Source organism: Lates calcarifer, linkage group LG24 (assembly GCF_001640805.2).
Source record: "Lates calcarifer isolate ASB-BC8 linkage group LG24, TLL_Latcal_v3, whole genome shotgun sequence".
In the NCBI taxonomy this organism is placed as follows: Eukaryota; Metazoa; Chordata; class Actinopteri; family Centropomidae; genus Lates; species Lates calcarifer.
Genome location: NC_066856.1, coordinates 1,281,237 through 1,306,727, shown reverse-complemented (window position 1 = coordinate 1,306,727; position 25,491 = coordinate 1,281,237). Strand labels below are relative to the sequence as shown.

The 25,491-nt window shown below is 41.8% G+C and overlaps 1 protein-coding gene and 1 long non-coding RNA gene across 2 annotated transcripts in view; one reads left to right on the top strand and one right to left on the bottom strand.

The window, feature by feature from the left end:
- Window positions 1-118: 118 nt before the first annotated feature.
- Window positions 119-25,491, top strand: part of abca4a (ATP-binding cassette, sub-family A (ABC1), member 4a) — a 29,414-nt gene continuing 4,041 nt past the window's right edge. The window contains 40 exon segments of the mRNA XM_051066595.1: window positions 119-991; window positions 1,492-1,585; window positions 1,693-1,834; window positions 2,065-2,204; window positions 4,011-4,138; window positions 4,461-4,658; window positions 6,420-6,509; window positions 8,116-8,350; window positions 8,596-8,735; window positions 10,651-10,767; window positions 11,466-11,663; window positions 14,138-14,343; window positions 14,431-14,607; window positions 14,808-15,030; window positions 15,777-15,998; window positions 16,080-16,284; window positions 16,377-16,454; window positions 16,598-16,795; window positions 17,238-17,415; window positions 17,531-17,662; window positions 17,814-17,953; window positions 18,077-18,214; window positions 18,952-19,130; window positions 19,530-19,632; window positions 20,161-20,366; window positions 20,649-20,703; window positions 20,855-20,941; window positions 21,344-21,498; window positions 21,765-21,889; window positions 22,032-22,130; window positions 22,227-22,416; window positions 22,585-22,679; window positions 22,811-22,843; window positions 22,999-23,104; window positions 23,200-23,274; window positions 23,373-23,542; window positions 23,773-23,950; window positions 24,050-24,165; window positions 24,944-25,091; window positions 25,188-25,311. Coding sequence (XP_050922552.1) covers window positions 926-991; window positions 1,492-1,585; window positions 1,693-1,834; window positions 2,065-2,204; window positions 4,011-4,138; window positions 4,461-4,658; window positions 6,420-6,509; window positions 8,116-8,350; window positions 8,596-8,735; window positions 10,651-10,767; window positions 11,466-11,663; window positions 14,138-14,343; window positions 14,431-14,607; window positions 14,808-15,030; window positions 15,777-15,998; window positions 16,080-16,284; window positions 16,377-16,454; window positions 16,598-16,795; window positions 17,238-17,415; window positions 17,531-17,662; window positions 17,814-17,953; window positions 18,077-18,214; window positions 18,952-19,130; window positions 19,530-19,632; window positions 20,161-20,366; window positions 20,649-20,703; window positions 20,855-20,941; window positions 21,344-21,498; window positions 21,765-21,889; window positions 22,032-22,130; window positions 22,227-22,416; window positions 22,585-22,679; window positions 22,811-22,843; window positions 22,999-23,104; window positions 23,200-23,274; window positions 23,373-23,542; window positions 23,773-23,950; window positions 24,050-24,165; window positions 24,944-25,091; window positions 25,188-25,311 — 5,689 coding nt within the window. The 5' untranslated portion in view covers window positions 119-925.
- LOC108898294 (uncharacterized) lies at window positions 1,354-2,192 on the bottom strand. Its single transcript, XR_001963427.2, has 2 exons — window positions 2,053-2,192; window positions 1,354-1,887 (listed from the first exon to the last, which is right to left on the bottom strand). It is a non-coding gene; the product is annotated as an uncharacterized LOC108898294 (long non-coding RNA).

Here is a 25,491-nt window from a genome sequence, read left to right as displayed (position 1 = left end):
TTTTCCAAATGTTTAAAACTTGCAACAACTTTATTTAACAAAGAAGAATTATTTCCATGAATATCAGTGGTTAATGCTGAGCTGTTGTTTAGCAAGAAAAGCTTGATCCATGTAAAAGAGTGAACCAGACAGCATGATGACCTGTGAATAGGCTGTGCAGTTGTACTTAAAAATGATATATTTATATTTATTCTTAAACAGTTAATAACAGTGGTGGGATTATACAGTGTAATGAGGGCCAGGTGGTTAGGTCATGTAGGTCTCTACGAATGGATGAGAGGCGTTAGCAGTCTCCAGCACTGAGAAAGGAGATTAAATCAATCTGCTTAACTATTCACAAGGTCTGGAAACAAGCTGTGTTAGCAACCTCAATGACCACTCGGTAGAATATGTGCTGTTATGCTTTATTTACTGAGTATCAGGCTACAGAGCAGGTGTTCCTCTGAGGTAAGTCATATGTTATGCTGCACTCTGTGCTTTGAAATGTAGTCACAGTCTATCTGATTAATGATGTAGCCACAAAATTGTGTAATAGTTGTAACTGAGATTAAAGCCTAGATTAAAGTTAATTTTGTGACATTCACCAGGAATGTTCAATAGAATGAGCAGTAACCAGAGCATGTTTATAGAGACTGTGGACAGATGTATTGTTAGTCTAACCATGTGAAGTGTGAAGCTCCTTAACTTCACACAGCTATTGCTAGCTTTCACATGTAGCACTCATTGGATGAATAGATTGCTTGCTCTGTGGTTGATGTAGCAGTTCATCCACAAAATGTAGCTTTCCAAATTATCTTTTAAATTTGTAGATTTTTTGTTATAAGTATTTAAGTTGGCTTCATTTAGATCATAGTAGTACTGCGGGCTGGTTGAATACAGGTTTGTTGGCTGGTGCCAGCCCCTGCGGGGGTGAAAAGGAGGAGCCATGGGGGCAGGAAGACAGGTCAGACTCCTGCTGTGGAAGAACTGGACCATCCGCAGGAGGCAGAGGGTAAAACCCTCTCATTCATCAACTACACACAAACATTTTTCCGATGAGGGTTTCAGTTAGCTAAAGTACCTCCGGGTCTCATTCTTTGCTGATGATACCAACTTACTTTTTTGTCTAAAACAGGAGACCCTGATCACTGTCATCTACACAGTCCTTACTTGTGAGCTCAGTTTGGTGATAATGAATCTCAAATTCACATCAGAGAGCTTTACAGTCCGTACAATATGTGCCTCAACTAAAAAAGTGATATTATTTTGAAAGCATCTTCAGTGATTCCAAGTTTGCATAATCTGCAAATTTGATGGAAGATTTCGTGAAAATATCTTATTGGCCTACAGCATTTTCTGGTGAAGTTGATCAGGTGACTGGCTGATTGAACCACTTTACTGTATGAAATGGTCCAGAAGTTCATATTTCTGTGCCTCTTCTCATACAGAAAACACTTTGGTTAACATCAATAAATGTTTCACTCGCAAGTTCACGTTGTGCTCTTCATCCAGGTGCGGTTCTTTATGGAGATCATGTGGCCTGTGATGCTGTTCATGGGACTGGTGTGGCTCAGGAGGGTGAATCCACTCTACCGCCAACATGAATGTAAGCAAACAACTTTTTCCTCCTGTGGTGCATGGCATCCTGTTCATACATGTTGATAAATGAGTTGTGTTAAGTGCTGACAGCCAACAGTGTCTTCTCTCGCTCAGGCCACTTCCCCAACAAGGCCATGCCCTCCACAGGGGTCCTACCATGGATCCAGGGAATCTTCTGTAATGCCAACAACCCTTGTTTTCAGTACCCCACCCGTGGTGAATCTCCTGGCCTTGTATCCAACTACAACAACTCCATGTGAGTATCACCCCGCGCTGGTAGAGATGTTGAATTCCTATGAAACATTTGATCTGGGATGAAAAGGCAGACTTATGTAATGGAGTCAAAGAGAAAAGTTCAAATGTTTCTGGATCTTACTCGTTTTGAAGCCTTGGTGTGTGCATACAATCCATACAATCATATGTGATTGTCAGTCTGTTGGTTAAATAAGACTAAGTGTGTGGCCTGTGACTGACCTCGCTCCTCAGATTGGCTCGGTTCTACTCAGATGCCCAGGAGCTTCTTTTTAGTGACCCACAGTTCCTGCAGCTTGGTCGTCTCTGGAGGGAACTGAATTCTATGAGTAACTTCATGGACACTCTGCGCACCCGTCCTGAACAGGTCTCAGGTCTAGTGCACCAGTCTTTCATCAACATACTGCAAAAACACCATTGTCTGTAGAAGCAAACCTGAGGTCAGTGAGGTTACTCTGAGTGGTTATCCAGTAGAGAAGGTGTGACTGGAGGAACTGTGTATAAATAATGTATTTTCGAGATTGTCTAGAGAAGACTTTCAGTTTTAAACCATGTTTTTAAACATGACATATGACCACATGCAGAATTGCTCTTTGAAGAACATATATAGACTTAAATAAACTGAGGCAATACATTTTTTGTTGTCCTGTGTGTAAGGTATATGAACAGTGGAGTCATGACTTTGTGTAAAACACACCTGCAGATTTGATAGAAATTGGAAACACAATCAGCAAATAAATAAACAATGCCAGAAGATGCCCTTTTATTATTCTGAATACATAAATAAATAAAAGCTTGGGACCATCATCTGGTTAAAAACCATATCACAGTCTACGTCACACATTTTCCCATCAGTCTGTGTGTGTGTGTGCAGCGTAACAGGATTACATCACACTGATTTCAGAGAGGCTCGTAACGTAAGCCGCTTACTTTCACCACCAACGTGTTGTTTATTTGGGAGGAGAGCAATTCACATGCCCCCCATCCACACTGACAACACTGATCCCATATCAAGAGACACCGCGCTAACGATCCTCTGTCCATGTCAACACACACGTACATCCATACTGTATATACAGCATGTTTCCCTGCTGGCAAAATAAATCTGTAAGATGGGAGTGGAATGAGGCTGAGTGCATTCCAGCCTGTGAATGATTACGTCTGGCTGGTCTCTGTGCTGCCACTCTCATGGAGAAATATGTAGATGGACTAACAAAGCTAACAGAGACACGGATCCACATTCCACATCAGTTCCCATGAGCTCCGAGAAACAAAAATGAATCATGTTGAGAACCAAGTTATGTAACTGATGAATTTGACTCAACATGAATGGTCATTTTAAACAGAAAATGTTTCTGTGGAGTTTATGTTCACATTTCAAAGCCCCTGATTATGAGGAAGTGTAACTATATATGTGTATGTGCCCTATAATAATAAAATAGAAGGCAGCTGTTTCTGTGTTATGTTGCCTTCATGGACACCTTGGATAGCTTTAATTCCACATTATTATGACTGGATGCCTAACTTGCACATTCAAGTACAGATTGGCTGTGCACAAGAAACACTGAGGTCATGAAGTATCTGTTTTGACTGTTGTGTATTACCCCTGAGGATGTTTGTGTCAGCAGTCATTGCCTCATAAACTCACTCAGTGTGTAACTGACACTTTGTTCTCATCACTTATCACAGTACAACTTTCTAAAGCTTTCAGAAAGAATGAAAATGTTTTTGCTTGAAAAAAGATTTGAAGATTGAAGCCACTTATCTGATGCTGCTGCTGATAATAAACCTCTAACACACAGAGCCTAGGCAGTAATCAAAAAACACACTTTCAGGACAAAACCTTTCCATTCCGTGTCCATTTGTCATTTTTGTTCTTCTGCTTCTAAATAAATATTCTTTCCATTTCATTACTGTAGCTTCCAAAGTAAACTGTCTTCATGCACAGACAGGCCACTAAAAACAATGAGACAGAGCAGAGGTGGAATGTCCTCATCCCATGTTCCCATCCTTTTAATGCTGCAGATTTGTCACAACTTGCCTGAAATATGTTCCACTATCCAGATCATTCCAACTGATCCAGTTTATCCACTGCGCCACTCAAAGGGAGCTTTGATAAATGTGTGTTGTCATTAAGGCCAACAGCCACTCACATGAACTGCCTCTGTGTCTCTTTATAGGTCGAGGAGTAAAGGTGGAGACTATCCTGAAGGACGATGAAACTCTGACATCATACCTGCTGAGAGATGTTCCTCTGACAGAGTCTGTGGTGTATCAGTTAGTCAATGCCCAAATCAGGCCTGAACAGGTACACAGATACTCACACACATGCAGAAACACACACCTACATACTGTAACATTTTAACATCAGTAAGTCAGTGCCTCAGACATCTGTGCTACAAACAGAACCAGTGTAGAAACAGGCTGTTAACACTCCTGTGGAGTCAACCTGACAGATATAAAAGAACAAATCTGTAAAAGAATGAGAAAATAAACATGGAAATATAAAGAGGAGTATTGAAATATAAAACAATAATTCTGCATTGCAAACATTTTCCTTTATTTTCTACTATATCTGGATAAAAGACAGAATTCACCTTAACCTTCATTTCCTGTCCACTTTTTCCCAGTTTGCCTTCGGGGTGCCAGACCTGCATTTAAAAGACATTGCCTGCAGCCTGAACCTGCTGGAGCGATTCCTCATCTTCCCCAGCCGCCGAGGAGTCTACAATGTTCGCAACGCCATGTGCATCCTCACCCCACAACGGCTGCAGATCATCGAGGATAAATTCTATGCCAACATAGACTTTTTCAAGGTCTTCCGGCTGGTCAGTGCCTGGTTATCCTGGGATTCTAAATTCTTTATCGACAGAGTCATATTTCCATAGGCTACATTGTGTTTATCATACTCTGGCAGTACAAACTATTGAAATATTATATATTATAGATATTATTTTGAATAGTCACAGTGATAAGGTGGCTATTATCTGTTGGGTGCACCCTATATCTGACTTCACATCAGGAGTTTGTCCTCAGGATCACATCTGGATCAAAACTGAACAAGCTGACACAGGCTCAGTGTTTGACATACATCATGTTTTAAGTCAGGAGACATAACAGATAAACAGCTGTTGGTGTTTTATATGGGTTATGACTCATAGGGTGGAACGAATATTTCCAAGGGAAGTACTAGTTGCCTTTGTAAATAAAGTAAATAAAGTCCTAAACTACTAATGAACAGTAATGGAATGACATCATTCTCTGTTAAAGATTAAGAGGCAGGGTGCACCCTGGACAGATCACCAGTCCACTGCAGGGCCAACATATATAGATAAACAACCATTCACATTCACATTCACATTCACACCTACAGATGATTTAGAGTCACCAATGAACTTAACCTGCATGTCTTTGGACTGTGGGAGGAACCCGGAGTACCTGGAGAGAACCCACAAAGGCACAGGGAGAACATGCAGACTCCAGTTTGAGTTATTTAATATTTCCTAGATACAGCAAATGTATCAAAATGAACAAACCAACATCATTTATTTGAGGAAATTGTCTGACCTTACAGTTAAGCAGGGCTTTATTTATTTGCAAGTGACTAAAATAAGACTGTGCTCTATCTCTGCCAATGTGCTTCCTCAAATAGGAAGAAGCAAGAACTTGTGAAACCATGAGCTTTAGCTGAGCAGACAGACTTGGCCTCTTCCTCTAATTAGCTTAGTGAGCAGATGCTCCTCTCTTTAGTAATCACAGGCCGCTGAGAGTAAACATGGACCACAGTGAGACAGCCCTCTGCCTCCTCTTCATCCAGGAACAATCAGCAACAATAAACAGTGGAACTGGGCCAAGTGTATTTAGCTGTCTGTCTGTCTGTCTGTCTGAGCTATAGCTGGAAAATGCTTCAGTTTTAGTCAGATCACACACACACTCTCCCTCTACTCTTGCCCTCACACACACTGGGATAGGAAGACATGTCAGAGAGGAAGGATGTCTCCTCTGGCAGTTCTGTGTCTTGGCCTCGTGCTGCTTCCTGAACCTTCAGCCTATTGTGTTGTGAGCTGGCTGGAAGATGGGCAAAGCAGCAGATATTTTCAGGTTTAAGTGTTTGACCCACTAAAACATATTTATGTCTCTGCATATTTTTATCACCAGATTCTCCTCATATTAATGAAATAACAAAACAAGACCATCACTCAGATGATGAGGTCTCTGCACTGTATATATACTGTAGGTGACAGCTGCTTTACAGCACTAATAGATTTTGCTTTAAGGCACAAAACAGGACTTTTTTTTCCCTTGTGAGATGGAAACAATAGAATACTTTTAACTTTATCATGTTACCTGGTCAGGCTGTATGCTGGGTGCTATCAAAGGCCGGTATCAGCTCTTCTCCTTGTTGCTCCTCAGAACAAACAAAGTGACTCCGGGGAGGGGAGGCATTAGTAATATCCTTCGTATTTATAGGAAGTGAAGTGTTAATGTTGAGAAAGAAAATACTGTAAATTGACAGCTCAGAGATGAAATGTTTTTTCCAGGTAATGGAAAAATATATAATAGTTTTCATATTTGTGTTTCTCCATCAGCTTCCTCTTGTTCTGGACAATCACTCTCAAGGCATTGACATTCACTTCTGGGTACGGACTGTCTCTGCCATCTCAGACAAACTGCGAGAGGTAAGTCACGGCCCGTGCAGCCTCATTCCAGCTTCATTCAAAAGTTCAATACCTTCTATTCTTAGTCATCAGGAAACAGTTGCTTCCTCTTGCCTGAGTTTTTACGTAAGCACAGACAGTAGGGGGATATCATTGAGTGCGTATGAGGAAGGCTAAATCCAGAACAGGCCCATTTAGCCTCCAAAACAGATACATTATCATTATGGGACCATCCCAATGGAAACAACACTGAGTCTGCAGGAACAGGTGAAGCCTCTGCACATTAAGGTTAATGAAAAAAAACAAACATCAGTGATGACTGAATGATGTGTTTACGTGTCTTAGTGACATTAAGTCTATGCCCTTTATGTTATTTGGATTACCCACATCAGTGCAACCATCCATGTGTGCAGATTTATCTGTGTAATTTGTGGTGCATCTGTTTACATGGATGTGTGGAAATACATTTTTGTTTGTTGTGGATGTTTCCATGGGATATGAAGTATAGCTGACAGCCCGACATCCTGTTGGCGAGACACTTGTCTCTACCTCAATGATAGACCTGTTGTCGAGACAGACGACGTGAAACCACTCAGTCTTTCCCCACCTGTATACAAAATGAAATCAGATATAGTTGACAAGGCCAAAAAAATCTTAACTGTTCGCTATTTCAACACATGTTTATTTTTAGGTAGCATAGCATTGCTTTTCTTTCGTGTATTGAGAAAATGGCAGTTTGCTATGGTTTTAAGTGATCTGTTTGAATTAAGACATTTTTAAACCTTTAAAGGAACACTGAAACTATTTAGTTTACCTGAAAAATTCAAAAATCCCCAGATTTGGAGGTACATTTTTATCCCTGGACAGCAGTGATAGATGCTGTAAGCAGACTGTCTCTTGTGAAGGTTTTAGGTATGTGGTGACTTTACTTTATAGTGAAGGCATCAGGATGAGCACACCCTTGCATATTTCAAAATTCCTGTACATTAAAGCTCCCTAATCTGGTGTCAAGTGAATGTACTATATATGTTTGTCCTGAACCTACAAGTTATTTATTTTTGTAAAGAGACCAAGTTTGATATGATAATCCTGTATAGTTGTCATGTGTACAGTGTATAGTTTTGTATGGTCCTCTCTTGAGGAATATGACTGCCAGATGTCTTATAAATTTGTCTTACAGAGCTGTAGGAGTAGCAGATTCTGGAAGTGTTTCTCCCACTGTAAAAAGTTTATCATAAGTTTATCATTTATCATGTTGTTTGGGGGGCCCCGAATTTTATGTTTGCAACTTACCATGAGGCACCTTGGGAGATGTAATAGACTACTTTGGGTATTTATTATATATCTTGTAGTTCTGACTTTTTATGAAATGAACCAGATAAGTTTAAAAACAGTTAAAAAACATATTATTTGTTCTGATTTAGTAAGTGAGAAATATTCATGCACCAGAAATACTTTAACTCTCAGTAACAGTGTAAATGAAAGAATGTGTAGGACTTTCACTCACTCACACTCTCTTATCGCCCACTGATTTATATATTTGCACTGAACATATCTTAAACTAAGAGACCTGCTGTGTTGAATCGGTTCCCATCTTCTGTGTTTTTCTGGTGTCATGTCTCTACAGTTGTTCCAGAGGAACAGCTCCAGGGAGCTTCTCCAGGTCATGACTCCTCTCTTCCAGGACAATCTGTCCTTCAGGGAGGTGATGGCTGCTGCCTCCCGCCTGGTGTGTGGCTACACTGAGGGGGCTTTCTCCCGCGTCACCTCCTTTAACTGGTATGAAGACAATAACTACAAAGCCTTCCTGGGTATCAGCAGTGGCAGGGCACAGGGCCACTACACATACGACAACAGCACCAGTGAGTAGAACCATATATTAGTATGACAGGAATTAGAGAGAGCATTGTTTCAGCCTTTAACTTTCAGGTTCATTTTAAATCTTTCCTGTAGTAAGACTACTCTGCTTGTTTTACGATATTCCACTGTTTTCCTATAATTGATCACCCACATTCTTGTTAGCATGGTCTGTTGATAGTATGTGCACGAAGTATTGATCTTATTTGACCTACTAGTACACTGTATAATGCATAATCTCTCCCTCCAGCTCCTTTCTGCAATGACCTGATGAAAGAGCTGGAGTCCAACCCCGTCACCAGGATTGTGTGGAACTCCGTCAAGCCCATGCTGATGGGGCAGATCCTCTACGCCCCTGACTCACCGGCTGTCAGACAGATCATACGAAATGTAAGCAGCAGCACTGTGCAGATTTTAAAAAGTGGAGGTCACACTCTTACCCCTGTTAATACCATGTTCTGCAGAGCAATAGACTCATTTCACAAGCATTCTGTCACATACACTGAGAAGCTTTCAAATATGTAACTTTTACTATGTTATTGATTGATATAACACACTGACGGTGTGTAGCCAGAAAGTGGAAGAACTTGTTAACAGCCCAGGCCTAGTTAGCAGGCTTATAGAAGTGGCATCTACAGAAACTGAAAGATGGAGAAATAATGAAAACTTCATAAAAACTAATAAAGATACTTTCCAGGATTATATGACATCCATATATTTGGTTTGCTTGAGGCCTGCTGCAGTGAACAAAGCATTTCCCCTTAAAAGAGGATCAGCTCTCCTCATGTCATGTCCAGCCCTTTGTATCTCGATGTAGATACGTGTTGGTCAAAGCCCTTCAGGGGGGCAGCAGTCATGGATGGCTTGGCTGCAATGGAGGAACACAAGCTGATCGGCTGTGGTGACTACCACGCAGTCCAGTGGCGCCATCACTGTTACGTAAGCAGCAAGAGTCTGTCCTTGAAGACCTGTGATCACACACACAAAGAGACACACACACTTGTGTTTCCTCTCTCCTGACCTTTAATGCCCTCTTTGTTTTCCTCTTCCCTCAGATTGGAATCTTAATCGCTCTAAGAAAGTAATGACCAAGGGCTTAATCCATTACTTTACAAGAACACAAATATGGCCTTTACAGGCTCTTTGTTTTTTCCTCCTAACTCTGTCATGCATCAAAGTATTTCATGAGAAACTCAGTCATGCAGCACGCCTCTAAACATACGTTGTTGTGCTTTATGTGACTGCTCTTGTGTAATGTTGACCGTGTATCTTATCTGCATCCTGCTGTCACTGCTCTATGCTATATATATATATTTAACTCTTTACAAACACTGGAGGGACAAGGGTGTTACCACAGCACATTTTATTTTGGTTTGCATAAACTCACCAAGCTTGATATTTCTTTACAGAATCTTAATCCAAACTAAAGTTTTAAAGCATCTTCAAAATTGTGTACATCTGCATATGCAAAGACCAGCCTACATCGAAGATCTTTCGAGTGCCCTCGTGAAGAAATCACCTTAAGGAACCTCAGCCAGCCTCCCCCCTCCTTCGTTTCTCTGCTATTTTAAACTGCTCCTGGGGAATGAGGAAGCGCTCACTTGTGGGAACCTGACTGAGATTCACTGGGCAGGCTGAATGCATTCGGCCAGTTGTCACCAACGGCCTCCATTGTCACCCCGGCTCCATTGTCCCCATTGTCACCCAAAATCAGACACACACAAGAGGCGTTTAATTGGGTGTACTCTTGAGCGCTTTCATCCCCCACTGCACATGACTGAATACTGAAATAGCCAGTGTTTGGTATTTGCCACACAAAGCACTGTACCCACACACATCCAGGGTTTTAACGATAAGCGTGCAGTAAATATTTGACGATTTGGCACAGAGTGTGTTTGTTGCACAGTTGCTGGTTATCTGAACAGGCCCACGGGAATTCTTTGTGTGAGAATGTGTGTGTTGTCTTTGCAAAAGCCTGTTTTCACAGAGAGTGTAATGTGGGAATGGTATGTAGCAGGAGATTAGATGAACTGTGACAGTGTGTGTACTGGAGATTGTGAGTGTTGTGTACACATGTGCACGTGTAGCCATGTGTTGATTTGGTGTTTACTGCAACATGTTAATTTCCTCCATGTGAGAAAGATGTGTGATATTTCTAATTGTTGTAAATCCAGATATGAGCTTTGTGAGAATAGTTGTTAGAGAATAGTTTGGTATTAATTTCCTGTCTTTTTTTGATACACCAACCATCCACACACACACACACACACACACACACACACACATGTTTCCATGTCTCCTGCAGGCTAACACTACATTTGAGGAGCTGGAGAGGCTGAGGATGATGGGGAAGGCCTGGGAGGAAGTGGCTCCTCAGATCTGGGCTTTTTTCCAAGATGGAGTCCAAGTTAAGATGATCCGGGTAGGACAACAATATTGTATAGTTAAATTGAATAATTAGGTTTAAACAGTATACCAGAGCATCAGAGATGATGAGGACAGGGATGAGGTAAGTTTATAAAATCATGAATCCATCGAAGAAACTCTTTTGACATTTCAAAGAAAAACTGGAAGAAGAATCAGTGAAAAAAATAAAGACTGATCCATGATCACAGCATTTAAATTACTATAACAGTTCATTTAAGTTGAGGTTTAAAATTTCATCTACATACCAGCCCTACTCTGTCTATGATATGATCAGGATCTACCTTTGTGCTGCAATTCAGCTGACAGCCAATGCTCAACAACTGTCTCTCTGAGTGAATGAGATGATTAATGATGTTGTTGTTATTTTATCCTGATCTTTTACCTCCCGATCTATTTTTGTTGAGGTTTCAGGTGTCCACAAAGTTTCCTGCTTGAATATAGAACCTTATCTTACCACAATATGCCATCTCTTTCCCTTTTCCATCTATCTCTCAGATAGACAGAGGACAAATAGATGGTGACTGTAACATGATGAGGAGGGTTACTCTTCCCTAAACAAATCTAATAGCACAGAGATATTATTGTGTTACTACCAGTGTCTCAGCAAGTCCTTAGAAAAAGGGTTCTTGCTCATAATAGAAACAAACAAAACAGGGTAAATAAAGGTTATTCCCCTACTTCCCTTTGTTTCAGGACACCATCTATAATCCATCAGTGATGGATTTCATTGACAGGAGTCTAGAAGATGTGCCATTTTCCTCCAAACACATCCTCAACTTCCTGCACACCGGTCCTCCAGAGGACCGCCCAGATGACATGCCTGATTTTGACTGGCGACACATCTTCAACCTCACTGACCGGGTCATTCGGATGCTCAACCAGTATGGAGATGTGAGTGGGCATTACTAAAAACACTGAGGTTTTGTTTGTGTAGCCTGGACTTTGGGAAATATAGTCACAGAGCACTTTATTAGGAACACCTGTACACCTACTTATTCATACATTTATCCAATCACATGGCAGCAGCGCATGAAATCCTGCAGATTCAGCGCCAGAGCTCCAGTTAATGTTCACATTAAAATGTGATCTCAGTCACTGTTTGACTGTGACGTGTTTGTTGGTGTCTGACGAGCTGATTAGAGTTTTTCTGAAGCTGCTGATCTCCTAGGATTTTCACTCACAACAGTCTCTAGAGTTTTTACTCAGAATTGAGCCAAAAACAATGGAATGTTTTCTTGACTCACTTAGGGCCTTTAATACCAATCAATCATGGTTTGAATGCCACAGCCCGTCTGAGTATTGTTGCTGACTATGTTGATCCCTTCATGGCCACAGTTTACCATCTTCTAATGGCTACTTCCAGCTGGATAATGCTCCATGTCACAGTGAGTTCAGTGAACCTCAGTGGCCTCCCCAGTCCCCAGATCTGAATCCAGCAGAATCTCAGAGGAAAGTTTCCAACATCTGGAGGAATCCAGGCCACAAAGAACTGAGGCTTTGAGAGCAGAGGGAGGCTCTACCCAGTATTAGTATGGCGTTCCTTAGTAAAGTGCTTGCTGATTGTAAGTACTGGCGTACAAAATTACACTGACTACTCAAAGAGGGTTTCAGATTTCAAATTTCCAGATGAAAATAAGGTGTCAGGATTATTTTTGCCAACTCTTTTGTCTTTTCCCCCACTGGACCCTGACAGTAAGAATGTGGATTGTTTTCCACATTTCACTTCATCTGAAATGTCAAGTTCTAGGACAGGCCTATTCATCAAATAATCCAATTAGGCACAGGTCTTGTCACTTGTTGATTTCAATACCCTGGTTGCATAACCACTGTGTGCTCAATACCACTTTTGACGTGATGTGAGAGTTTAGATAAGCTGTCTCTACACTCTGCAATTTGTCTCCCTGTCCAGAGACATGGAAATCTACCCAGGTGGGCGAGAGCCAGAGAAACAAACTAGCTGTCGAGTCTCTTTTGTTTACTGCTGATGGAGTGCAGGGTTAAAAAAAACAAAAAAAAAACGAAAACACATCACATACCTTCTCTTGTGAGGGCCCTCCACATTTAAAATGGGCCAGTCTATCTGAAACAAAGTTAAATTCACCCCTTTCCCTGTGGAAGCTAATCTGGATGAGAGGCCTATCGCCTTGGGGGGTGACATGGGGGGCACCTGGGGGCATGGCTGGGTGGATGGTTGGTGCTCTTTGTTTTTGTCCAAGTTGAAGCTTACAGCACTTGAGTGTGACAGGGAGAGTGGGAACGATTGAGGCCGATTAGATACAGCTGTCACTCCATCCACCATCCTTTATAAAGCGACAACAATGACCGTGGGCTTGATGGCTGGTTGGCTGCATGTTGGTGGCATGCATGCGTATCACACCACACAGTAGTGGGGCTGCAGTGTTAGTTGCTGAATGTTTGGGTAAATTAAGGGACAGCCTTTGAGATTGGAATCGTTGTTGTGCATGTTTAGACTATACTATGTCTGTAAAATGCATACAGTGTCTGAGTATGTTTAATTGCGTTGTGCGTGTGTGTGTGTGCTTTGGGTTTGGGTTTGGGTGGGTATCTGTGCATGCGATCTTAGTGGTAAATAGTTGTTTTGGAGTGTTTCCTCTTGGATCAGGGCCCTCCCTCTTTGCATTAGCCTACAGTGATTGGCTGTATCAGAGATGCTTGACAATAAACAATCACTGCACAAATGTCACTGTAAATGTGCATGTAAAGTGAAGAGCATTGTTCATCTCTGGCCTTTTTCACCTTTAAAAAAAAAGGATGCTGGCCTATCTAAATGCTAAGTATGAAGGATTAAAAAGAAGGCATTCTTTTTGTCTAACTTCTGACTAATTAACACTCAAGCTTTCACATCTGATCATATCTTTTAAAGTTAATAAGATTTTAGTTGAGTTAGCAGCATTGCTCACGGAATGAAAGTGTCTGATCTGGGGAAAAATCTCAATATCTTCAGGACAGACTGACACAATATTTTGTAAAGACATTCATGGTCCCCAGATGATAACTTGGGTGATACTTTTCATCTAGCTCCAGTAGGAGGTTCACATTTATATTTTTTGAGTAAGACGTCTTAACAGACATTGGTTCAGACATTCATTGTCACTGTGACCATGTTAGCATGTTGACATTAGCATTTTGCTTAAAGCACCACTGTGCCCACGTACAGCCTCACAGAGCTGTTGACATAGCTGTACACTCTTAATATTAAGTCATATTACTAGGCAAAACATTTGACCAACCAAAGATAAAAAGTGAAATTTTGCTGGTCCTCCTCTGTCTCTGAGGGTTTATTCTGATCTAAGATCAGTTCATTTATATGTTTGTCTCTGTCTTGTTCATTCCTTCTCACCCAGTGTGTAATCCTGGATAAATTTGTGGCTCTGCCTGACGAGGATGCCGTCACTTACCGGGCTTTGGACCTGTTGGAGGACAGCAAGTTCTGGGCAGGCCTTGTGTTCGTAAATATGCACCCTTGGACTGCCAGTGTCCCGCCTCATGTTAAGTTCAAGATCCGTATGGATATTGATTCAGTGGAGCGCACCAATAAGGTCAAAGACAGGTTAGAATCAAAGTCAAGAGGAAACAATGAGTTTGGAAGAATGTAATGATGATAAACTTAGAGACTAAATATGTATATGTTGTTCAGGTATTGGGATCCTGGCCCCAGAGCTGATCCTATGGATGACCTCCGCTATGTTTGGGGTGGCTTTGCTTACCTTCAGGACATAATAGAACATGGGATCATCAAGACTCATACAGGAAAGGAGTGGCCACTGGGTGTTTACCTTCAGCAGATGCCTTACCCTTGTTATGTGGATGATCTGTGAGTGGAAAATATGTGAATTTAATACACAAAGTTAAATAAAGTGGAATTTATTGCTTACTTTATTTTAGCTTTTGATTTTTAAGGCACAGTCATGATTAAGCACCACAGTATTTAGTTTGGTACACAATTCTGGTTTCCTGCATTAGTCACTACATTCCTCTCCTTCATCTTATTTCCTCTCCTCCTCCTCCATCCAGCTTCATGCTGACACTGAACCGCTGTTTCCCCATCTTCATGGTCCTGGCCTGGGTCTACTCTGTGTCCATGATAGTCAAAAGTATCGTTCTAGAGAAGGAACTCCGTCTGAAGGAGACCCTGAAGGGCATGGGCGTCACCAATGGCGTCATCTGGTCCACATGGTTTATTGACAGCTTCATCATGATGGGCACTAGCACCGCTCTCCTCACCATCATTATCATGGTGAGGAAAATGTATTCCATATTATATTATTTATTCCATATGTAGTCATTATGTTGAGGCAGGTGTAAAAACTGATGTATGTATAAACCAGCTGCTACAGTGTGTGTAGACTGTTCTCCATATTCCAACACATTTCTGATGAACTTAACTTTCAGTTTTTCACTAAATGGCATTTAATAATTAATTAATTAATTATAAATTAATAAATTAATAAATTAATAATTATTAATTTATAATTAATTCAGCTTGTCTGTGATCATGTTAACTTGCCTGGATACAAATGTCACCTAGTTTTCCTAAAATCATTATCACATCTTTTTCCTTGAAATAACTTATTAATGATGGTAGCTCACAAATCGCATTCTTACTCTCTTAATCATTAAGGAGAGAGCATGACATCATGAGAATTTTGTCAGTGGCTTTGCAGGAATCAGCTGGTCAATGATTAACACTTCTACCTTGTAAAAGACAGAAGTCCTCTTATAATAGAAGGGTGGACTAGTCTGACCTCTAGTGGTGAAGTTGCATAAAGCAATGTGTTATATTGCTAATTACCCAAACGAGGTGTGAAAATGTTTCTGTTATTTCACTTCATTAATTTAATATCCCTACTTTCACACAGTATGTTTACTTATTGCTCCAAAGGTATTTATACAAAGATGAATTTTGTTTGATTTTCCTGTGCAGAGAATCTTTCAGAGCATTGTAACTGAAAACATCTCTGTGTGTTTCTCTCTGGCCTACAGGGAGGGAGAGTTCTGAACTACAGTGATCCACTCATCCTCTTCCTCTTCCTACTCACCTTCACCATGGCTACCATCATGCAATGCTTCCTCCTCAGTGTCTTCTTCAACCAGGCCAACCTGGCAGCAGCCTGCTGCGGCATCGTTTTCTTCACCCTTTACCTCCCGCACATCTTCTTCTTCGCCTGGCAAGACCGCATCACCAAAGACATGAAGATCCTGGTGGTGGGTGTCACATTACAAACAAGATTTAATAAATATAAATCATAAACCAGTCTTGAAAACCTCTCATGTCTCTTCCCTCAGAGTCTGCTGTCCCAAGTGGCTTTTGGCTTTGGGACAGAGTACCTGTCACGGTATGAGGAGCAGGGTCTGGGTCTGCAGTGGGACAACATCCAGACCAGCCCTCTGGAGGGAGACGAGTTCTCCTTCCTCACCTCCATCTGTATGATGGGCCTGGACACTGTGTTGTATGCTGTGCTGGCCTGGTACCTGGACAATGTCTTCCCTGGTCAGTGTATTACAGAGAAATGAACCTCCACTTGTATATGTTGTCATATTACTTATAGATAATTTCTGTGTATTTTTTTCTCTCCATCACAGGACAGTATGGTATTGGCCGACCATTTTATTTCCCTCTCCTTCCCTGTTACTGGCTCAACACCGTGGCTCCAGCTTCAAGTAAGTGTATTACTCATCATTTATCCTGAGGTTTATCCTGAACCTAACGTCCAGCAGGGCCTTACACTGTAAAGTCTATCTGTGACATAATGGCACCACTTTCAGCCCAAGATCTGTTTTGCATTTTGTTATTTTTCTCAAAGGCAACAACAAACTTGAACTGGATAAAAAAGGCTTTGATAACCTGGCAAACAAGGAGCAAGGAGAGCAGCAGAAAAAAGATGAGGAGGAGAACCAGGAGAAACCCAAGACTCTGGAGGAGACCACTTCATGTGAACACCAGGATCAACGGCAGAGGCTGGGGAAGGAGACCCAGGCTAAGGAGAACCAGGACAAAGATGGTAGAATAACTGCAGATTATTTTATAAAGACCTTTGCTCTCACTTTCTCTCTCTGCAGGTCAGTTTCAGTCAGTGGGAACTCAATGTCCTTGTGTGTATTTGCACTTGCTGGCATATGTGAACACACACAGTGCTAGCTTCTCAGTTCTTTCTCAGTTTGCTTGGTTAATAAGTGACGGAAATGGATTTCTTTGCATTCCAGTCCCCCGACCTCATATATGTCCCGCCTCTTTCATTCACATTCAGAAAATGACATAACACTTTTGTGACTTTCTGAAAAGAGATAGTAACAAGATGTTGAGCTGACTGTCACTTTTTGGAATTTATCGAACTTATTTTATTAATAATCATCCTGTTGCTTTGTTTACTTGTTTTACTTTTTAAATGTCTTTAAGATAAATTGCTATGGTGCTCTGTATGTGGCTGTCTTTGTTGTGTACAGGCCAGTCCTTCTTTGAGGCAGAGCCAGCTGACCTGGTGAAGGGTGTTTGTATCCAGGACCTGGTCAAGGTGTTTGGCAATAGCTCCAGACTGGCAGTGGATGGACTCAGCATCAATTTTTACGAGAGCCAGATCACAGCCTTTCTGGGCCACAATGGGGCTGGAAAGACCACCACCATGTACGTCATGCAGATGCTGTACATTCATCCATATATACACACCAATACACTGAATGCTGAACATGTAGAGAAATGTCCTAAAATGTCTCTCTACTTCTCTCTCTCTCTCTCCCAGGTCTATTCTGACCGGTATGTTCCCTCCCACCTCAGGGACAGCCACTATTTATGGCAAAGACATCCGCACAGACATGGATACCATCCGCCTGTCTCTGGGAATGTGCCCTCAACACAACATCCTTTTTCAGCAGTATGTAACTCAATAATTTAGTCAAAACATGTATAAAAGAGGCCCCCAAAATGAGTAGTTTTGAAGCCTGTTTACTGCATTTTACACCACACCACAACTGAGTATTGAATACACAACTGAAAAGCAGTGTTATTCTCTTGTTGTCCGTCAGTATGACTGTAGCAGAGCACATCCTGTTCTACTCACTGATGAAAGGCCGTCCAATAGCAGAGGCTGAGGAAGAGGTGGAGAACATGCTGCAGGATCTGGGTCTACCTCACAAGAGGGATGAACTGACCCAGAACCTCTCAGGTCTGTCTGGATGCAGGAGTATGTGTACATGTATTAATGCTTAATGTCAGGGAAACTGCACACACACACACACACACACACACACACAAATACCCATCAGTACTGTATAATGTTCTGAATCAGGAGGCATGCAGAGGAAGCTGTCAGTGGCCTTAGCGTTTGTTGGTGGGGCTAAGGTGGTGATCCTGGATGAGCCCACGTCAGGGGTGGACCCCTACTCCAGACGCTCCATCTGGGACCTGCTGCTGAAATACCGTGCAGGTAACACTGACACCTGCCAGCCAGAGAACAGTATAGAATCCTAATGTCATGGTACTGTGGAGGTTTTACCAATATTACAAACACAGAGAAAAAATATAGTTTTTAAAAAATCTAATATGAACAGACAAATCACAGTTTGCAGTTGCTGCACACTGGCAACCTTTACACCTTTTATTACGATTTATGAACATAAGTTGTAACCATCATGCACTACAATAATGCATTAATTTAGATTTGAAATGTGCCATGAGCACCACATTGACTGGCCCCTGTTTTTTATTTTCTTCATGAATTCTGATTTGTTTGTTTTTGTTACATTAACCAACCATATAACATAGTGTTGTACATGGGAAAATATTTCATTGACTGAGTATAATTCATTGGACCATATGTTCTAGACCTCATATAATGAATATTATTATATGATAATTATTTAATGATAATTATATAATGAAAAAAATGATGATGAACAGCCTGACAGGTTTGTCTGGTCAGGCAACAAAAATTAAACCTACGTCCTGCACAGAACATGGCATCATTGATGCAGGTCAGATGGTTCTTTAAGTGAACCATTAAAAACATTCTCACATAAAGCAATAATACAATAAATCAAACTGTACTGGAATCTTAATGTACTTGATTGAAGTAAGAAACTAAAGAGTCATCAAACATCTTTCCTTCTTTCATTTCTCTCTCTTTATCTCTGCTTCATTGTCTCACCCTGTCCCTTTTTTCAGGGCGCACAGTGATAATGTCCACCCACCACATGGACGAGGCCGACCTGCTGAGTGACCGGGTGGCCATCATCTCACAGGGTCGCCTCTACTGCTGCGGCTCCCCGATCTTCCTCAAAAACTGTTTTGGTGCTGGTTTCTACCTCACTCTCGTACGACGAATGAAACAGGACACTCCCAAGGTGAGAAAATGGAATAGTGAATATTAAAATGTTAGAGAGTGGTAGTTTTGGAAGTGAATCACAGATTTGTGCAGCAGGTGGAATCATTGTACTACCAGAATTAAATACTAATCTGGGCAGAAAAACATTTAGATCTCACTTTGCTAAAATTCTGGACTGAAACCCTGGTTAATAATAATAATCAAACAGGCAAAGAAAACACTCCAATATACTGTGTCCCTACTGAAGAAGGTGTATCCAAGTGATAGAGAAAAACAGATGATATAACACCTAATTTCTTAGTTAAAGACAGACGAACACAGTGGTTTCACCAGTGTGATTTGTATGTAAATGAGTCCTTGTGAGATTAAGAGGAAGCAAAAAGCCAATTACGCTTTCTGCTAACACTTTATCCTCCAGGCCAGCTGCGACTGCACAGAGGACTGCTCCTGTAACTGCTCGAAATGCTCCAAGTTTAAAGCCAACGTGGAGGAGATCCAGGCTGCAGACAGACAGATGGACGGTAAGGTTGCCATCACGGTATTATCTAAGGGAGATTTAAGGGATCAGTGTGTCACGCCAAGGTCATTGTCAGCCTCCTCTAACCTGTTTTCAGGCCATTCATCTTCAAAATTATGAATACAATGAAATAATATCTCTTAGTCATAGTGTCTTTGCTTTGGATTGTAGTCAGTCTACTTACTCTACCTTTTGTCAACACACCTAGAAACACCCTGTTCTCACTGAACTCTGACAGTTACTGTGTACCTTCTGTATTCCTATTAAACGTCAAACACATGAAAGCATTAGAGGTGAGGCAAGGCAAGTAAGATGCTATGAGAAAAACCCTGAGTTGCTGCAGCACCAACAGTAACTGTATCAGACAGCAAAGAAAGTAGAATTGTACTCAGCTGACTGAATTTCACAGGTGGCAGAGAGGATGCAGGAGATACAGGTGTGAATGAAGGAGAAGATATTAAATAAACAAAGCAGTTTTGACTTGACAGAGCTTAGAATAATCAACAAATCTGCTTCTTCCTCTCGTCTCCAGGTGACATGGAAAGCATCACAGCCCTGGTCCACCATCACGTGCCACAGGCTCGTCTGATTGAAGTCATCGGTCAGGAGCTGACCTTTCTGCTTCCCAACCGTAACTTCCAGCCCAGGGCCTACGCCAGCCTCTTCAGGGAGCTGGAGGAAACCCTGGTGGACATTGGCCTCAGCAGCTTTGGTGTGTCTGACACATCGCTGGAGGAGGTGTGTGGAATTAACATCAAGATAAATGCAGTTTTAGTAATCATAATAAAATCCAAAGAAATAATAAACATTTACAAATTTACATTGTGGTCCCAGTACTTGAAAAAATGAGACAATCGGTCAAACTGACACTGACTGCCTGTAGATATTGAAATACAAATAATATTTTCATTTTATTGAGGCAATCTGTCACACACGGCCTCACTCTCACCTTCACAGTCATTAGGCTCTGTTTCATAATGAGCATCTGTTAATCTTGGGTCCTGACAATTTTTTTTGTAGATCTTCCTAAAGGTCACTGCTGATGGGAATGCAACCAACAGGAAATGTACACAAGGTATAAAAAGCAAACAACAACACTTTTTTTCTCTTCCTGTTGATGTTGTGTGTGTGTGTGTGTAGTTGTATCTCTACCATCCCTGTTTTCTCCGCCTGCCTCTCATCATGTGAGTCGTATCCTCTTTATCCCACTTCTCTAACTCTCCCAGACAAGAAATCATTGCAGCAGATTTCTCGAGCTAGTCTCTGTGGATACAACAGAGTGGCTGTTGATATGGAACCACAACAAGGTGAAAGTGGCTTTCAGCTTGCAGCTCGGGACAAATACTGCTGTTGTGGGAAAAACATGAATTTCTGTCAATTAAGAGGCTTGAAATATGAAACCTATTCACCCATTCAAAACATTATTTTATCCATTGCTGAAATGTGTTTTTCCTGACAACAGTATAATGCAGAGAGCTTCAGCCAACAAAGCTTCAGCTTTATTATAAGATACATTTTTATCCAAATGTGTAAAATATGCTGAACTACAGGCCTGTAGACAAGTAGAACAATGCTGACGATGCGTAGGCTAGTATGTTTTGGTGGGTGTTCACAGAAGACTAAACCTGCTTGGCTTGGCCTCTTTAGCTGACACTGTCTGTGCAAATCATTCTGTGCAACTTAACCTGAACTCTGTATTCCAGAGACAGATGGAGCTAATGGCCAGGGCCCGTGTGACGTCCTAGAAGGTGGTGCAGGCAGGGGATCGTACCAGGTCCGAGGCCTGTGTCTGACCGTCAAACAGTTCTTTGCTCTGCTGATCAAGAGGCTACATCACGCCACCCGCTCCTACAAAGACTTCTTCGCCCAGGTAACCTTACTATAATTTATCATACAATAATCCTCACATCCAAAGCACCACTGTAATCTTTATAGCATTTTATGTTTGCGTTTATCATATGCAACCTAAATAAGGTTGACCTTGGCTGTCTGACTTAATAATTTTTCAATCAATACCAAGGCCTTGATCTAACAACTGAAAAAACAGACACCCTGGACATTTTTTCCCAGGTAGGCCACCGTCAGACTGTTTTTTATCTGGTTTTAAAATCACAGTCATGTCTCTGTCTCTGGTAGATTGTGCTGCCAGCCAGTTTTGTTTTCCTGGCACTGACGTTCACTCTGATTGTTCCACCTTTTGGGGAGTATCCAAGTCTGACCCTCAGTCCCTGGATGTATGGACGACAGTACACCTTCTTCAGGTGATCATAAACACCAGTGGTCAGGAGTTTTACTGAATTATTGTATTCTACAGGATCTGTACAATACTTTAAATTGCATTTGGCTAAAAAGGCTAAATGTTTAAATTGTACTTTTAACATTTTTACATTTTGTCCACTGCAGTAATGAGCGTCCTATGGATGCTCAGATGAGATACTTTGGTGAGGTGTTGCTGGACAAGCCTGGTTTTGGGACTCGCTGCATGGTGGATGAACCACTGGAGTGAGTATCTGCCACAGTATTAGATCTGTTTTTTTTTCCAGACTGTCCTCTGTGCTGTTTTGTTTGACTACATGAGACACTTCTCCCCACTGGCAGAGATTTCCCATGTAACAACATCACCACAGAGTGGGAGATGCCCCTGGTTAACCCTGCTCTGATAGACATGCTGGCTGGTCCAGAGTGGAACTCCCTCAGACCGTCTCCAGACTGTCAGTGCAGCACACCCAGGAAACTCACCATGCTACCTGTGTGCCCTGAGGGAGCTGGAGGTCTGCCACCTCCACAGGTACGTGGATGGGTCACTGATACTGAAAATGAGCACAGTATGTACACTACATTCCTTTAGCACACACTGTTGTCTATCACTTCCATGTGTTCAACTAAAATCCTTAGAGGACTGCATACATTCATAGGCAAGTATTAAATGTGTACTGTGTGTTATTTTGTGCATTAGAGAATCCAGTCAACAGGAGATGTTCTCATGGACCTGACAGGCAGGAACATCTCTGACTACCTGGTGAAGACCTACCCCAGTCTCATCAGAACCAGGTATCTGATTCTTTGCACCAACTGAAAATATAAGACCTACTAAGTACAAACAGAGAAAAACTGCTTTATGTAATCTGTGTGTGTGTGTGTGTGTGTGTGTGTGTGTGTGTGTGTGTGTGATCTCTTTCCAGCTTGAAGAGCAAGTATTGGGTGAATGAACAAAGGTAATTTCAAATTTGATTTGTTTAATTTAGGCATTTTGTATCGTGGTGCACTTCTCCCTCCAGTGGTTGTAATTATGTAGTACATCCTGGTCTGCAGTAGCTGCAGTTCCAATTCCAGTTCCAGATACCAGCAGGCTTTTCTCTGTGGTGTCCAGGTATGGAGGTATATCAGTGGGAGGAGAGCTTCCTCTCTTAGAGCTGCAGCCAAAGACCATCCAGGATTTGGCAGCACAGCTGGGACGACTACTCAATGTTACTGGGGTATGGCTTTAAAACTCAGCAGTATGTTTTCACTGTTGTCTTTGTTTCTGTGTGCTTTTGCTCTTCTCTGATTGCTCTTGTTGTGCCTCTCACAGGGGAAATACTCTAAACAAACACTGAAGGACATAGGGACATTCCTCAGGTACATGGAGACTCAAAACAATGTCAAGGTAAGTCCACAAACTGTTTTGTAATGACTGTAACTGTTTTGTTACAGTATATTATAAATCAGAAGTGGTCAGAGTTTATCATTCACTGTCTTCCACAGGTGTGGTACAACAATAAGGGCTGGCATGCAATGGTATCTTTCATGAATGTGGCCAACAACGCCATCCTGCGTGCAAACCTGGCCAAAGGAGCTAATCTAGACGAGTATGGAATCACTGCCATCAACCACCCACTGAACCTCACCAAAGAACAGCTCTCTGAGATCACTGTGTGAGTGACCAGCAGCCACACACTCCTGATCCACTTATTTCATCTTGTTCTGGTATTTACAAGGAAAAGTAAGGAGGGGTTGTACCCCAGGTGGGACATGCGCAGTCTAAAATAAACCATTTGTAACATACACATTCACAGAGGTCACTGCTGAAAAATATGTTAAATAAAATACTGCTGATAAATGTTTAGCTCTTAGAAACTCAGTCATGTCTCTGTCCATCCCCTAGCCTGACCACCTCAGTGGATGCAGTGGTGGCCATCTGTGTCATCTTCGCCATGTCCTTTGTCCCGGCCAGCTTCGTCCTCTATCTGATCCAGGAGAGGGTCACCCAGGCCAAACACCTGCAGTTTGTCAGTGGTGTCAGTCCACTGGTCTACTGGATGGCTAACTTCCTCTGGGACATGGTACAGTGACCCTGTTACCTCCTGGCTTATGTTAGCTGTAACCAAGGGAATGTGACACTAAGGATAACAATGTTACTCTCTGACTGTGTCTTTCTCCAGGTGAATTACTCCATCAGTGCAGCGATGGTTGTGGAAATTTTCATCTTTTTTGATAAGAAGTGCTACACCTCACCAACCAACCTCCAACCACTCATTGCCCTACTCATGCTCTATGGGTAAGAAAAGGGGAAACAAACAAACAAACAAAAAAAAAAGGCAAAATCAAAATAACACTGATGCATTTATACTGATTAAAACACTGCTAAGATTTGTGTCACTGTTTTTTCCACAGTATTTTCACATGTGTCCTGTAGCAAGTTGACATAATTAAACTCTAGCATCTTCCTTTGTTGACTTAACTGGATCACAAATGACCTGTCTGTCAAAAAGAGAGACTGTACTGCTTGAGTTGATTCAACCTAGTGTCTCTCCTCAGTTGTTTTGACTTTGGTCTAGATTTTCCAATGCCTCCTTCAGCAGATATTTTTCATCATCCCTCTTGAATGTAAGCGACTGTCATCACCAGATCGCTGTTACACTCGTCTGGGTCAAATTTACTCCACAGCTCATGCTGGCTGGATACACCCAGCCCAGTACTGCAATGTCTTCTGTACATTTATATCATATAACACATGTAAACTCAATCAAATCAATCAAACAGTGTAGAGACGATTTGAAGCTGTGAATCTTGTAATATTTGTTTGTGATAATTCTACTGTCTCCAGTTATTGGTGAGGATCATTTATTAACTGTAAGATTTACAATCATAACAAATATGAGGGAAACACATGCAACCCTAAATTACCCCCACACATGCACGGTCCAGCAGCTCCCCCTCTTCACTAAGATTGATTTATTAAGCTGATTTGCAGGCAGAGTCATATTCAGTGTCTTGCATCAGATTGTGACATTTACTGTGCTTAACTCATTCTCATCCTGGTCTCTCTGCCTCAGCTGGTCTGTGACACCCATGATGTACCCCATGTCCTACATATTCAGCGTCCCCAGCACAGCCTACGTCTCTCTGTCATGTATCAACCTCTTCATTGGCATCAACAGCAGCGCCATCACCTTCATCCTGGACCTTTTCGAGGGAACCACAGTAAGACCAGGGTTCACCTTTCCCTCTTCTCTTCTCCTCCCCCATCTATCCATCTTCTGTCTCACCCACATTCATGTGTGTCGGGTTGTTTTCCAGGCTCTGTACAGGTTAAATCAGCTGTTAAAGACCATGCTGCTCATCTTCCCCCATTACTGCCTGGGACGTGGTCTCATAGACATGGCCATGAACCAGGCTGTGGCTGATATCTACACTCGCTTCGGTAACACCACGACACACAGATTCACATCCCTCACAGCCCAGCAAGCAAAAGCCTCCAACTGTCAGCCACTGTGTCAACACTCACAGTGAATGTTGGGTCATGGCCTGGATAAGAAACCTAATACTTTACATGTGTCAAGTCAGTTTTAAGATGGCCAGCACTTTTGAAAAGTTAAATGAA